This window comes from Emydura macquarii, unplaced genomic scaffold (assembly GCF_026122565.2).
Source record: "Emydura macquarii macquarii isolate MOO-44397 ecotype Brisbane River unplaced genomic scaffold, CSIRO-AGI_Emac_v2 contig_302, whole genome shotgun sequence".
NCBI classification, from domain to species: Eukaryota; Metazoa; Chordata; order Testudines; family Chelidae; genus Emydura; species Emydura macquarii.
Window position 1 is genome coordinate 851,524 of NW_027130439.1, and position 13,877 is coordinate 865,400.

General features: G+C 36.0%; 1 protein-coding gene across 3 annotated transcripts in view; it reads left to right on the forward strand.

The window, feature by feature from the left end:
• The window catches only part of PPP3CA (protein phosphatase 3 catalytic subunit alpha), a 282,859-nt gene extending 273,232 nt beyond the window's left edge, over positions 1-9,627 (forward strand). For 2 of the 3 annotated variants that reach the window (XM_067553595.1, XM_067553578.1), the window contains exons 12-14: positions 1,796-1,893; positions 4,732-4,761; positions 7,887-9,627. In XM_067553595.1, the coding sequence (XP_067409696.1) occupies positions 1,796-1,893; positions 4,732-4,761; positions 7,887-8,083 (325 nt within the window). In that variant the 3' untranslated portion in view covers positions 8,084-9,627. The remainder of the gene's footprint in view (positions 1-1,795; positions 1,894-4,731; positions 4,762-7,886) is intronic. The other variant, XM_067553587.1, reaches the window with a different exon arrangement.
• Positions 9,628-13,877: the final 4,250 nt, after the last annotated feature.

Below are 13,877 nucleotides of genomic sequence, written 5' to 3' on the forward strand. Positions count from 1 at the left end.
GAGTAGCCATAACCTCCTTAACTATAGACAGTGAAGGTGAGTTGATCCATTGCCATTTTGGCATAATTTGGCTAGAACGCTGCTTTACACAGATGTGAAGCTCATACAGTATGAGATCCATGGCTATTAACAACTGGAAATCAGGTGATAAAAATGGCATTGCACTTTCTTGCAAAGGCAGTATGCTAGTTTCACTAAGAAAGTCATCATATAAAGGTAGATTTAGGGCACATCACATAATGCCACAAGTGCCATCACTTCTACATGACATCAACTTTTCATGATAGAAACACATAAATAATGTCAAGTGAATTGTATTTAAAAAAAAAAAAAAAGCATTGTGCTTGGGAACACATTAAAAATAAATTGGGCATCAAAACAGAAATTGCAGAAAAATATAATCCACAAACACTCAGTAAAGGTAAATCCATAAGTGATATTGGAATCATTTTCCAAGATCAATTACAAATGAGATAAAGTGACAATTCAAAATGTAGGTTATGCATTTACTCTCAGAAGTAGATGATTGCTTGAGGACTCTGAAACTTGCTTGGTGTTTAATACCTTTTAATGTGATACAAATGCATTGTTAATTCTGCTTGACATCCTGACTTTGCTTGTGCCCAGATTGTCTGGAGTATAGAGGAAGAGAGAATCTGATTTTGGTTCCTAAATCCTGAAAAATATCTGCATAGTCTTCAGGCTGTAAATAGAATCTAAAATTTATACACTGTAGGGGAAGGAGACAAGTTCTTAAATTCAGTAGTAATAATGCAGGGCCCATAGATTTAACAAAAACAATACTTATTTGACAGTTCTCGATGTTAGTGGACAAAAATACATTACCCTCAAGTACTCTTGGGGCCAAATTCTGCCTTTGTGTGTGTGTGCATTTTGGCTCCCAGCATGTGAACATAATTTCATATTTCAAAGAAAAAATATATCAAAATATGCATCTCTTAAAGAAATTGGGGCAGTTTTCAGTTTTTGCTGTAAAGCAAGTGTCAACTCAAACAACATTATATTTCTTTAAAGCAATATCGAGATTCTTTTCAAGCTGATGCAGTAGTTCAGTCACTGTGATTAGTTGTTGTTCCTTATGCTCCTCCTTGTACATTCAAAATGATACTTTTTACACTTCTGTATTTGGAAACGTGCAAAACTCACTCCTCAAATTTCCTAAAATGATTTTCCTTGAGTGCATAAGCTAAGCTAATTTACTGTCATTTTCACAGTAGCAGTGCTGAAGTTAAGACTTAAACTTCCTATTAACTTAGTGTTTTGACTTATTGCTGTGTGCCTTACAATCATTGACAATCAACTAATTAGGTACCTGGCTAACGATTAATGCTGATTTGGGAGAATGTGGTATAGGAAGGAGTTAAATGTCTTGCTAACAAGTGCTACTCCTTCTCTGGTCCCACTGCTCCCATGATGGCCAATGACAACATTACAGTGTATGTATGTATTTGCCCTCATACTTCTATAGGCCAAAGTTATATTATTAGCTGTGTAACAACTCGTATCCAGTACCATGTATTGGGCAACTCACTTCTGTGCAGAGGGCCTGGGCAAGACCTATATGCCACTTGAAACCTCAAGTAAGGCTTAAGCGAGACTTCAGTGTGCAGACCCTTTTCACCAAGGTGAATTTTGCCCTCTGCAAAGACAGCCAAACTAAAATGAGGATGTAATTTATGTTGTTGAATGTATTTTCCTCGGCCCAAACCACATGTGTTCCAATTCTAGAGAAGAAAAAAAAATACTGGTTCTTTTTTTTTTCCTTTCTCTACAGAGAAGAGAGTGAGAGCGTTCTGACACTGAAAGGTTTGACTCCAACAGGAATGTTGCCCAGTGGTGTACTCTCTGGAGGAAAGCAAACTCTGCAAAGTGGTAAGCATGTTTGTCTTTGTGTGCCGTTTGTTACATGTATAAAATGATTGATTGAATGGCAGGTCCAAGGAAAATTAATCTCAGTCTTCCAAAGGAAAAAAAAATAATTAAAGCACAAAATAAAACAGACGGTTATGGTCTGTAGTACTTTTTTGTTTGAGTGGTTCTTCTAATCCCACTTTTCAAGTCTTCCTTTTTCCCATTTATTTTCAGAGAAAGAAATCAGAAAATAAACTTTACAAATATGATAGATCAGTATTACCTATAAAGTATTTTCTATTCCACGCAGCTCATAGTCCCTTTATTTTTTAAAACTCTTTTTTGCTATTCCCAGTACTGCAGAATCAGCCTAAATAATCCCACTCAAATTGTATTCTGTTTGTGATCTTCTCCTTCCTCCTTGAGAGTCACCAACAAAAATAGATCTAGAATTGGAATTTATTTTTTGCGGATTCTAAATGATGATTGATGTATGAGGTACACAAAAAGAAAGCAATTTCACAATCTGCATGAGTCTGAAGTAAGGGATTTATTAATACTGTGGTCACCATATATGCGAGCACAAGAAGCTTTTTCTTTCCAATTTTGTAGCAAGACGTTATAGGGATATTGTAAGTATGTAGTAGGGATACACTTGATGTAATATTCCTCTTGAAATTTGATGTTGCAAAAGAGTGTTTAATTTATTATTATATGATTTTTTTTTCTGTTTATTATTGTTCGGTATATGCCATGTACCTAAGAATGTTTTATATTTCTGTAGTGTAGTTCTGTTGTCAATATATGTGAGAAATGGAAATTCGCTTTATATTTTTAACACAGTCTCAGCTTCTTATTTTCCTGTTTCCTCCCTGGAGTATTCTTTCTCTTTGTATTTTTCCCTTTACTGTCTCTTTTTTCTTACCTAGAAGATTCAGGTATTCTGTGGTGTGGTTTTTTGTTTTTTTTTTGTTTTTTTTTTTGGGTGGGTGGGTGGTTGGGTGGTTTTGGGCGGGGGGAGGGAGGTTGTGACTTGTATGTTACACAGATAGTAACGTTCTGCTTTGAAAATGCTGCAATATGATTCACCTATCTGAGTTTCAGTAGAATTACAGTCTTTATCCAGGCTCTTCTCATTATCATTTCTTTAGACTTGTCAGCGAATTTTGTTCAAAGGAAAATGTTATTGTCATCCAGTCAAAATTTTAGGAACAGAACTAACTTTTAGAAAGTTGGCAAAGTGCTAGTTAAAGTGGCTAAAAGAAAAATCACCTCATACTGCAGCATTCTGGCTTAGTAAAACATTACTATACACAAACCATTACATTAATCAACACAGAGTACACCATTCACCAATTATTCTGAAATCTACATCGTTTGTCTTATCACATTTTCATAATACTATATGTAGTAACAGAAAATATGACCAGTAAGTTCTGTGGAAGTACACATTTTAGTAGTCATTATTTATTTCTAATGTGTCGGTGCTGCTTTGGATCCAGTTACTCATCTTCATTTCTATCTACAGTCACTATATTTCTTTCAGTTTTTGTTTCTATTTTTTGAGTCCTTTGATTTTTGAGTCCTCCTACTTTTTAGCCTGCGGGGTTTAGGCTCACTGTGGTGTGTGTGGATTCCCATGGGTGACTTCTCCACGTAGCAGGATGACAATACGGCTCTTAGCATTGATCTCAATCCACATTTAACATAACTACAAAAACTTATTTTTATTTAAAAAAAACCAAACCCTCAAGTTGAAGAAAAAGGGGAAAGTTAAAAGCTTTGCCTCTTGATCTGTTCTCTACAGTACTGTAGTCGTCTTTTCATCAACATTTCTTCATAAATAGCTTGGCTGTGTCATCAGTAAGTTAGATTACATTTGCTGTCCACTTCAGCTTCTGAATCTCTGGGTTGTAAGAACAAATTCAAACTGAAATTTGAAGAGGAATACATTACTAGTGGCAGGCTGGTTATTTTTAATAGGGATATGTTATTTTTTTAAATTCACCAACTACGGTGGCTTACAGTCTGTATATTGCAGAGCAGCAGCCTCCTTACCATAAAAGTCTCTCTTTCTGACCAAGCTGCTATATCTTCATTGTAAGCAGCTTTAAACCTCATAATTATCCCTACCTGTGTTCAATACCATCTGATTTAAAATATTAAAAATGTTTGAATTTCAAAGATGATGGTCTAATGAAGGAGGGATTCAGATAAAGCTGGGACATGCGTTGATACCTGAGCTAACTTGCAAGTAAAAGAAACACAGTTGGTATTAACCCTGTGTCTTATGGTTTGGGGATTTTTTTAAGTCAGGAAAGAGAAAAAAATGTTTATATTACAAGTTGTAAATTTTGCCTTTTTCTCATAAATGACATTTCAGTCCAATGCAGTGTTCTCCAAACTGAGAAAATAAGTTGGTGTGAATTTCTTCTGCTGGCTTTATGCCAATTCTTCCCCCCTCTCCCCCCCTGCAACCCAGTTTTTGACACATTTTTCGGTAAATGCTGCATTAGTTTTACAGTACACTTTGTAAGTCAGATGCACAATATGGAAAACGTATTTTTATTTTGTCCACTTCTTTGAGTTGAAAGAAAATTTGCAAAATTTGTTTTTTCTTAAAGTTTAATTTGTGACTCTTTCGGCTTCCCAAAACATTTTCTATAGCTCAGACAAGCCTGCCAATTATACTTACTCTGTTCCTTTGTGTAGCATTTCTGTGTTGTCTTCTGTGCCAAAATCCAGCACTTACAGTAACATTAGTGTATTAGCTCCTTTGCTATTCACTGACTTGTTCTTAGAGTTAAAATCCTCTGCTCATTTTTCTCATTCGTTTTGCTACCCCTTTCTTCTCTTCAGCTACTGTTGAGGCTATTGAGGCTGATGAAGGTAAATTGGCCAGTCCCCTTTCTGTTGTTGCTGCAACAGATAAGGGCTCTGCTGGGTGTATTCATTTTGCTGTAGCTTGTACAGAGTGTGTGGGTGTTGGGCTAACAATCGTGGCTCGGTATTAACCAAAGTATACTTGCTTTAAAGGGGAAAGTGTTTTTTGTTGTGTTTTTTTCTTAAAGGTACAATGATGTTCTCATTTGTGTACATTAAACTGAGTAATGTCACAAGAGGATGAGGGGACTTTTAGCTGAAAGAGAAGGGGACACGGCAGCTGTTAGTAAATGCTCTCTGACACATAGCGCATAAGCTGTATTCTTAGGGCTGAATCATTTCTCTGCCTCAAATCATTTTCAGCCATCATTGATAAAGAAGAAAACAGGCAACTTTATAAACATGGTTGGGGCGGAGGGCCTGAAGTCACTAGTAAAAAGTAATTTTGAATGGTCCTTTGTTACGGTTCAACATGTTTGTTTCTCTGAAAAGTAAAACAACATGAGACATTTGTCTGCAAGATGTCCATTTCTTCTGGTAGTGTCAGTTAACGTACTGGGTATTTATATTAGCACAACCATTAACACCAGCACCATCTAAGCGACAGATCTAAAAAGACTGGCTGCCTCAGAAGATTTCTGAATGCTCAGTATTGCAAACTTTGGTGCTTTATTAATGATCCTTTTAATTTAATGCATATGCAATTTTATTAACCATACCATTAAGATCTAACTTCATATTTCAATAAGTATATACAGTATGCAATCAATAATATGATATTTTGGAAGAAGAATCTCAAAGTTCCCCTTTAAAACAAAATTCTTTTCAGTTGTATTTTGTTCTTGCCCCCCTAAAAAATAGTTTACTTTTTTTTAAAAAAATCTCAATGTCATGGTCTTTTGGTATGAAGATAAAAGTGCCTTTTTTGGCCATTTGAATTTGTTTTTATCTTTATAAAGCAGTGAGCGTAATTATAGAACAAATAAGTAAGAGAAAATACAACTGCTTTCTAAATAGCAGTGAGTTAGCTGCTATTTATGTTGGAATTATCTATTCCTAGTGGCAAATTCTAATCTGCAGTGTGCATTCTCGTTGACAGTTTGGCTGTTTTCTGTGATTTCTGTGACTATGTGTCGTGTTTAGTATATTCTCAGTGTCAACCGCTAATACTTGTTGTCTGACCAGCAACTAGAGCAGAACACATTCTTCAGCATTAAGGTTTATAACATGTCTGCTTAAAATAAAATTGATTGAATGCAAGCCCCATTCCAGGAATATTCATTCTTCAAGTTACTCCTTCATTTGCTATTGTCAGTGATTAGCCACTATAACCATAGATATTTTTTACTAAATAAAGCAACCAAATGCCAGATAAAAGGTATTTCCTTTTATTAGTTAAAAATATCATTACTGTAGTTGTTCTCCGGGGCCTGATCCTGTCAGATGATCAGCACCCACAGCTCCCAATGAGCTAAGCACCTTGAAGGGTCAGGTTGCGGAAAAGGGGGCAAGATTTCCAGCTTAGTACAAGCCGCCATCCATAAAACTTTCTTTAAGGGTTTGGTATTGATCATTAGACATCTTTATTTTGGGGGTGGAATTAAAGAAGAAGTTTTGCAATGGGCCTTGTCCTCTTTTCACTTCTCCCCCTTCAACTGAGTAATCACCATTATGCTTTTTTTCCCAAGTTAAAATAATATATGAAAAAACCCAGGCACATCAAAGTTTACTTGAAATATGAAACATCCATTAAATTGGTTAAAGAAATTAATCTTATGGAACAAATTAGTCTATACATTTGCACAGGAATGGTTGGCAAAATTTCAGCATGATAGCTTCTTTCCGTGCTCCCCCCAAAATTCAGTGAGTGGTACATTAGTACCAGGAACTTTTTTTTAAGAGGTTCTAAGAAGAGAAGTGCAAACCACTTCAGAGTTGAGAGAGGATGCTGAATTTACAGAAGCTTTTTGGTAGGGTGTGGTTCTGTTGGGTCAGATTTGGGGAAAAAATATTGAAGTTTATCTCTCAAACTCCCTTACCTTGTTATCCTGGTGAATTTGTGGGTTCCTGGTACTAATACATCATCTCTGCTATATGGTATGTTAAGGTAAAAGTATAACAAAAGTGCAACCAACGTTCTGGAAATACAGGAGATTGATTTGATTTTGATTAGACAAGAGAAAAATGCATGGAAGGCTACAGTAAATTATATTAAACGCTGTCAGCAGCTCTCTGCCTACAGTGCCTTTTTTGCTTCTGTTTTGAATAGATGTATCTTCAAAAACAAGTCCTGTACTAAAACAGTTGTATCAGATTCTACAGATTCTTTTGCCTAATCTGTGGATACATGCTGAGATCAATGAAAATGTCATTGCTGAAGGACAGTCATTAAACTCAGTTAGTGGGTCCTATGTTGATATATTTTCAAAGTTAAGAGGGACAAATATTTCAGAAGAATGATATTCTTAATCCATGTCGTACTGAACTACTCCAGTTTAACCTAATCACTTTCTAGGACCCAGGGGATGACAGGGAAGGTTACTGCTCTTGAGTAACACATGAGCAGTTCAGCCGTGATTAAAACATTGTAAGGCATTCCAAAAGGATTGTAGGGCTATCCGTTTGATGGCTTGAATGTGTATCCATCAAATTGATCACATACCTGATTTCTGATTGGGGTAATGTGTAAGTCTTTATTGAGCCGTTATTCAAAAAAATCCTTGAAAGTCAATGGGAGGTTTGCCAGAGTCAGCATACTAAGGTTGGGCACAATTTTCTAAGTCTTTAATTTGTTACAACAGAGTATAGATATAAAGTTGTTTTGCTTTGAGCATTACTCATAATTACAAATTGTAGCTTCATGTCAGCTTCATAATATTTTAAGCCAAATTCAAGTGGACGACAAAATAATAGAATTTAATCTTGTTGAAAGACATTTGGTTTGTGAGAGACATTGGTTGTTAATCTTTCCGTTTTTTTAAAATACGGTAAGAAGTCTATTGAGCTGTTGGATTTTGTCATTTTGTTCTTCACAATGAGGGAATCACTCAGTCATTGACTGTTGATACATTGATAAAATACCAACAGTTTGATTTCGCTAACTTCCTTTTTTTTAATAATCCTTTATTTAGCTATCAAAGGATTTTCACCACAGCATAAGATCACTAGTTTTGAAGAAGCCAAAGGCTTAGATCGAATTAATGAGAGGATGCCTCCACGCAGAGATGCCATGCCATCTGATGCCAACCTTAACTCCATCAACAAGGCAATCTCCTCAGAGACTAATGGCACTGACAGCAATGGCAGTAATAGCAGCAATATTCAGTGACCACTTCCTGTTTTTTTTAGCTGCAGGGCATGATGGGATTGCTGCACATCAACAGTTGGATGTTCTTGCCTCTGATAATAGCTTACTTGCTCTGGGGGCCAGGTGTTGGAGTCAGTTTACAATATCATTCAAGAGATAGTAAACTTTATTTTGGTGGGTGGGGGGTGGGGACTAAACACCTCCTTTGGATATGCCTTTAAAATGCTTATAGAAATATGAAAGCTAATGCTGGTATATATTGCAAAGTTAGGGGAATTGAACATGTTTTCCTACTGCATTGGGAACTTCTAGATATGTTACTGAAAGGCCTTTTATTATGTTACTGGACATGAAAACTTTGTCTAATTTCTTACTAACTATTGTACGTTTACAGTTGCAGCACTAAACATGGATGACATCAAAACATTTTTAACAAAATGATGTACAAACTAAATAAGGACTATTTATTGATAATGTTTTGCTACTCTTGTCAGACAATGGCTATAAAATAAATTAGGCAGTCTTTAAAAATATAATAACAGAATGTTGCAAATTTGTTAAAAATGCCAAAAAAAAGGGGGGGAAAAAAAGATTTAATTTTGTACAGATTATGCTTACCTCAGGTTTCTTTAGTGTGCTTCAATGCCCTTCTTTAAATATAACACTTATCTTACTAATTTGGAAGCAAATATCTTTTTCTTCAAGTTTAAAAAAAACTGGAATAATGCTAGCATTTATCTTTTTTTTTTTTTTTTTTTTTTTTTTTTTTTGCTATTCATATTTAGGGTTTTTTGGGGGGCAGTTTTTGGTAAATCAAGTCTTGGTTGTGGCTTGCTGAATTTAAATATTTATGAGTGGTGCATTTTTAAGTATAGTGAACAAGACACCATATTAAGTGCAGTGAAAAGCATCTATATTCTGTAAAAATCTGCCTATGCATGTTTTTTAAGGAAAAAAATGGCTGTATAGGCCTGTATGGGACTGTAATGCGCTTAGTGGTCTGACTTATACTGGAAATGTATGTATACTGGCGTACTTTATATTCTCTAAAAAAAAAAAAAAAAAATGCTTAATGCCTTTGAAATTTTGTAATCAAAAAGAGCTTTGAAAAATCTAAGGGGGGAGAGTATTCTTAAAAAAGTTTTTAACATAAGCTTGTCAGTGCACATATAGATGGTTAGCATGTTTAGCAAACCTTGTGAAATTTAAATAAGTTTGTAGTTACATGTGAAACTCTAAATGCATGATAACTGTTAATGTCATAATGGTTTAGTCATTTTGTTATGTTCTGTCATGTGCCACAAAATGTGTAACTTTTTCACTTTTTTCCCTTTGTATATCAGTTACGGGTTACAACTGGTTCATTCTAAAAAAGCAAAACAAACAAAATAAAACAGTCCATTGATATTTTTTAACAATTGTATAAGTGCCCAAGTAATTCACAGCCTACAGCCTTGCCTTTGTAATTTGACTTCTGAAATGTTGGCAATCAAAGCATGCACTTGTAACAATGAAAAAAGCATTTTATATTACTACTCAATAAAAATGTGCATGAATTTAAGGTGTTTTTTCCTCTCTGGCTGAATCTCTCAAACATGCAAGCGTACGCGCTCCTACACGGATCTTACTCTCATTGTTTTGTTTTTTTCAAAGAGGAGAAAAGACCTCCATTTAAGAGAAAAATGCCACGAAATGGTTTGAACCTTCTAATGAAACACAGGTCATCCTTTTACTAAAGACAAAATAATTTACTACCAAGTTGTTTCAGAATTACTGGATATTTCAACTGTAATAAAGAGCTAAAAACTGCCATTATTTCTGTTTTTAACCAAAGTTCTAATCAGAGTTGTTTTTTCTAAACTGCTGTACCGTGTATTGCAATTGTTCTGATAAACAATGTGAAAAGCGTACTATGTGCACTATTTCATTGCTCTTTCTAGTGTCTTATATTTCCAATACACTTTCCCCTTTCCAGCTAGCATCATTGCAAATTTAGCATGCGGCAACAGATAGTGTATTTGTGTACTGTATCTAAGCTGGACATTCTAATTACACTCTGTTGCCATAGGCCTCCAAAACCTACTGTATTGAAGCAAAGCAACACTTTTTTTGAGATTTCTGAATAGAAATTTACATCGACAGAAAATATATGAAATTAACCATGAAGTCTAACATGAAGATATTCTCTTCTATTCTGATTGTTAAAAAAAAAAAAAAGTCCAGTTGAAATCCTAAAATCTTCCCTTTTTTTGTTGTTTGACTTGTAAATTATAAAGATGCAATTGCAGTACGTGAAGAACATCTCTCTTGTATTAGAAATGAGCAAGTGGAATGGATAAATCTTACACATGTTCCCTAGTTAGTTCTATTCTGCACTTAGGAAGCTGAAATACTGTAATTTCTAATGACCCCTAAGAACTCTTTGAGGTGCTGAGATTTAAAACATTGTTTTTGTTCAGACAAATGAAATTTAAAAGCTTCTGCATGGCTTTCTTACTCATCCTTCATCTTTCCTCTACTTCCTAGTCTCTTGTGCTCTTATTTGAGCAGGAAATGCCCATGACAACAGTGATCATCAGTATTGTATCAGTCCTCCTTTTGAGGTGCCTTTATTAACCATTGATTTGGTGTCTCAGTTAACACTAAAAAGTCTGTGTTAATGAGTCTTTTTCCCCATTCATGTGTCCTATTTATTTGGCAGAATAAAACGTGATGAAATCACAGTTATCCCATGAGATCCAAGACTCCTTTACAAGAAGGTAAAAAGAATAATATAAAATGAAAATTGGTTTTCAGAGATCACAATAAGAAGAAACAAGTCCTTCCAAGAAGAGGGGAACACTGTACTAAGGAATAATATCAAATGGTCCTTACAAAAGGATTATATGAAAGTTTTTATGAAGCTGCAATATAGCTCTGAGCCTGACCAGTCACACTTATTTACCAGACTATGGACCTATATGTTACCTTATCCGTGAGCTCAGTCTCAACAGCCAATGCCAGTGAGTTTACAATTCTTATCTAACAGGCAGTGTAAGTACAGTGAAACAAGAACTGCAGAGTAGAGTAGTGAAGGCTTATTTCAAAACCCCTGCACTTCTCCTCCCTGTTGGGAGGTGTTTTAAATTCTTGGTATTTATCAAAACAGACAAAAAATCATGGATGTGGCATAAAGCAAAGCATAGAGTGGAGCCTCAGGGTGTGTGCAGGCTCACACAAAGATTGCTTCTGATCTGTGCAGGACTGAGCCCCTCCACACCAGGGCTATTCTAATGTATGTCACCTGCAAACATGCCCAGGGGACTAAAATTGCCATTGAAGGGTCAGCATGGGACATACCTGCCTGACAACATGGCTGGAGGAAAAGGGGTTTTATTTTCCCTGCTGCACCAGCTGCCAAGGGAGTGCTTGGCATAAGAGGCCTGTGCCACTAAAGGATTATCCTTAGACTGGGATGATTCTCCACAAGCTGATTACACGGGCTTTAAAACCAAATGATGTTGTTGTGGCACAAGGCAGCTGCAGTATACTCCACGATATGGCCCTGTGTAGTTTCATCTATATTGCATAAGCCGCCATATTTCAAAAAAAAAAAAAAATTGTTTTAAATGGCTGATGCCAACAGCAAGATTTAAAATTTGTTTTCCAGCCACCATATGTCTTCTATAGGGAAAAGTTTGTTTCCCCTAATACTCTTTGTGTACATGTAGTGAACAACATTCCTTGTAAATTATTCAGCACCTTGAGAGGTCACTATTCAATGTTAATTGTTTCGTGGTGGCACTGAAAGAGTGCATTAAAACCCTGTCCAGTGGCCCAACAGAACTGTGCTAGCTACAGACATATTCATTGGGCCAGAGTTGCTAGCTACAGTCATATTCATTGGGTCATCCACCGTCGCCAGAATATGGAGTGTTCTGGCCCTTTTGTTGCTAGCAAGGTACCAGCGTGAGCTACCTGAGCAGTGTGGATACAGTTTCTTTTCTGAGAACTATACTAGTGAAATTACAGTCAGAAAAACTGCATTAGCAATGCTTGTTACAATAGGTCGTTCCCAATGTGGTGAGAGCCTAACCTGGCTGCTTGGGAAGCAAACCTAAGAGGAAGTTCAAAACCTAAAACTATCCTTGTAGGGATGATTTCTAGATTTTAAAAATGAGTTAAAATTAGATTTGAGATTTCTTGAAAATCTGCATCCCTTCCTTCCACTCCAAGATACTATAGCTCAGTTTATTACAATCAAGAGTGCCAAATCTCATCTCCCTTCCTGCAAAGAGAAGGATGTGATGTTTCAGGATAACTGCACCTTTAATCCCCCTCCATGGTCTACTCAAAGAATGTCCTCTCTAGTTCAGGCCTCTAGTCACCTCTCTCTGGGCACGGACCTGCATCCCACTCCCCTCTGACCAGGGGTTTAAGCTTGTAACTCCTTGAATTTCCCTGCAATTAAGTCCAGTCCTGCTTTTTGCTTTCTCTCCTAGACAGTGACAGTGTCTTACGGGTAACCACCCAACTCTTTCAAGGGAGAATTACATTTCTTTAAAGACACTTAAAGCATACAGAGAAAACATATAACAATCACAGGATCTAAATGCTTTATCGGTAGCTCCCTATCAGTCCTATGGAGATCCTGGCAGGTTTTGTCTTTCCAATTCTTCAGCAAGGTGGGGTGCATCGTTGGACAAAAGTGATGTCCATTTGCTGAATCAAAACTCCCTTGTGTCTTGTTAAACTCAGCCTTTTATACTAAAAGTCCTTTCTTTGTCTCCGTGGGCTTCTGGTACCTGTTTGGATTAGTATATGCAAACCACCCCAGGAAATGGTACTTCCCAGTAACTGCAGTAATCAACACCCACTGATTTTAGTTCCTAGAGGAGCTCCATGGAGTAAAATACAATCCCTAACCCACAGAGATACATAGAACATTCATAAACTTAATACAGCACAGTCCCTAAAGATACTACATGTGACTGCAATGATTGTCACAGAGAGTATCTGCAACTTCAAATTTGAAAAAGCAAGCAGAAATGTGGTAAATAGTTTGCAGCTCTCTTTGATAAAGTTACTTTTATTGAGGGTTTTTTTTTTTTGGTTTTGCTCCACAGTTCATTTTTAACAATTGAAAAGACAATTACAGATTCCTATGTTCAAACTTTTATTGAAAAACAGTATGAAATACACAGTTACTGGCAGAAAAGATACATCTGGAATAATGTGTATTTTGTTAAACATTTTTAAAAAGTACAATGAAGTGTCCAGTTGCTATAATATAGGAAACTAGAGACTAGGAAAATTTTTGGAGTTAGGTTTTTCAGTTTTCTTGGCTTCAACTAATTTTGGATTCACAAAAGTAGTATGAGTTCACAAACCATTTCTCCTGCAATTTAAACCTATAAGGTTTCCCCACAGGTGATTTGATTTTTAGAAAAGATAACATGGTAGCCGTGTATTAAGGTTAGAAATATCTCTCTAATACTAGGCTGGCATGAGTGTGTGGTCAGTGTATAGTGAAACATATCCTGTATGTGTTATTTCTTCCTCTTTTTTCCCCCTCTTTCTTTCCCTCTGCCCATGGTCATCTTCATCGTTTCCGCTATTTTTTCTTTTATTCCTTTCTTTTTTTAAAAAAAATTTTCTTATTGGTTCAAATGTCCTAATCTATAGCAGAACAAAACCATTGTGGTTGTGTCTTATGGCCATCACACAATAATCATAGTAAGAAGAAACCTCAGAGGCATGATGGTGTCCAAATAATCATGATTACTAAATATATACAAGATGCAAGACCCAGTTATATATACATACTGCTGTTCTG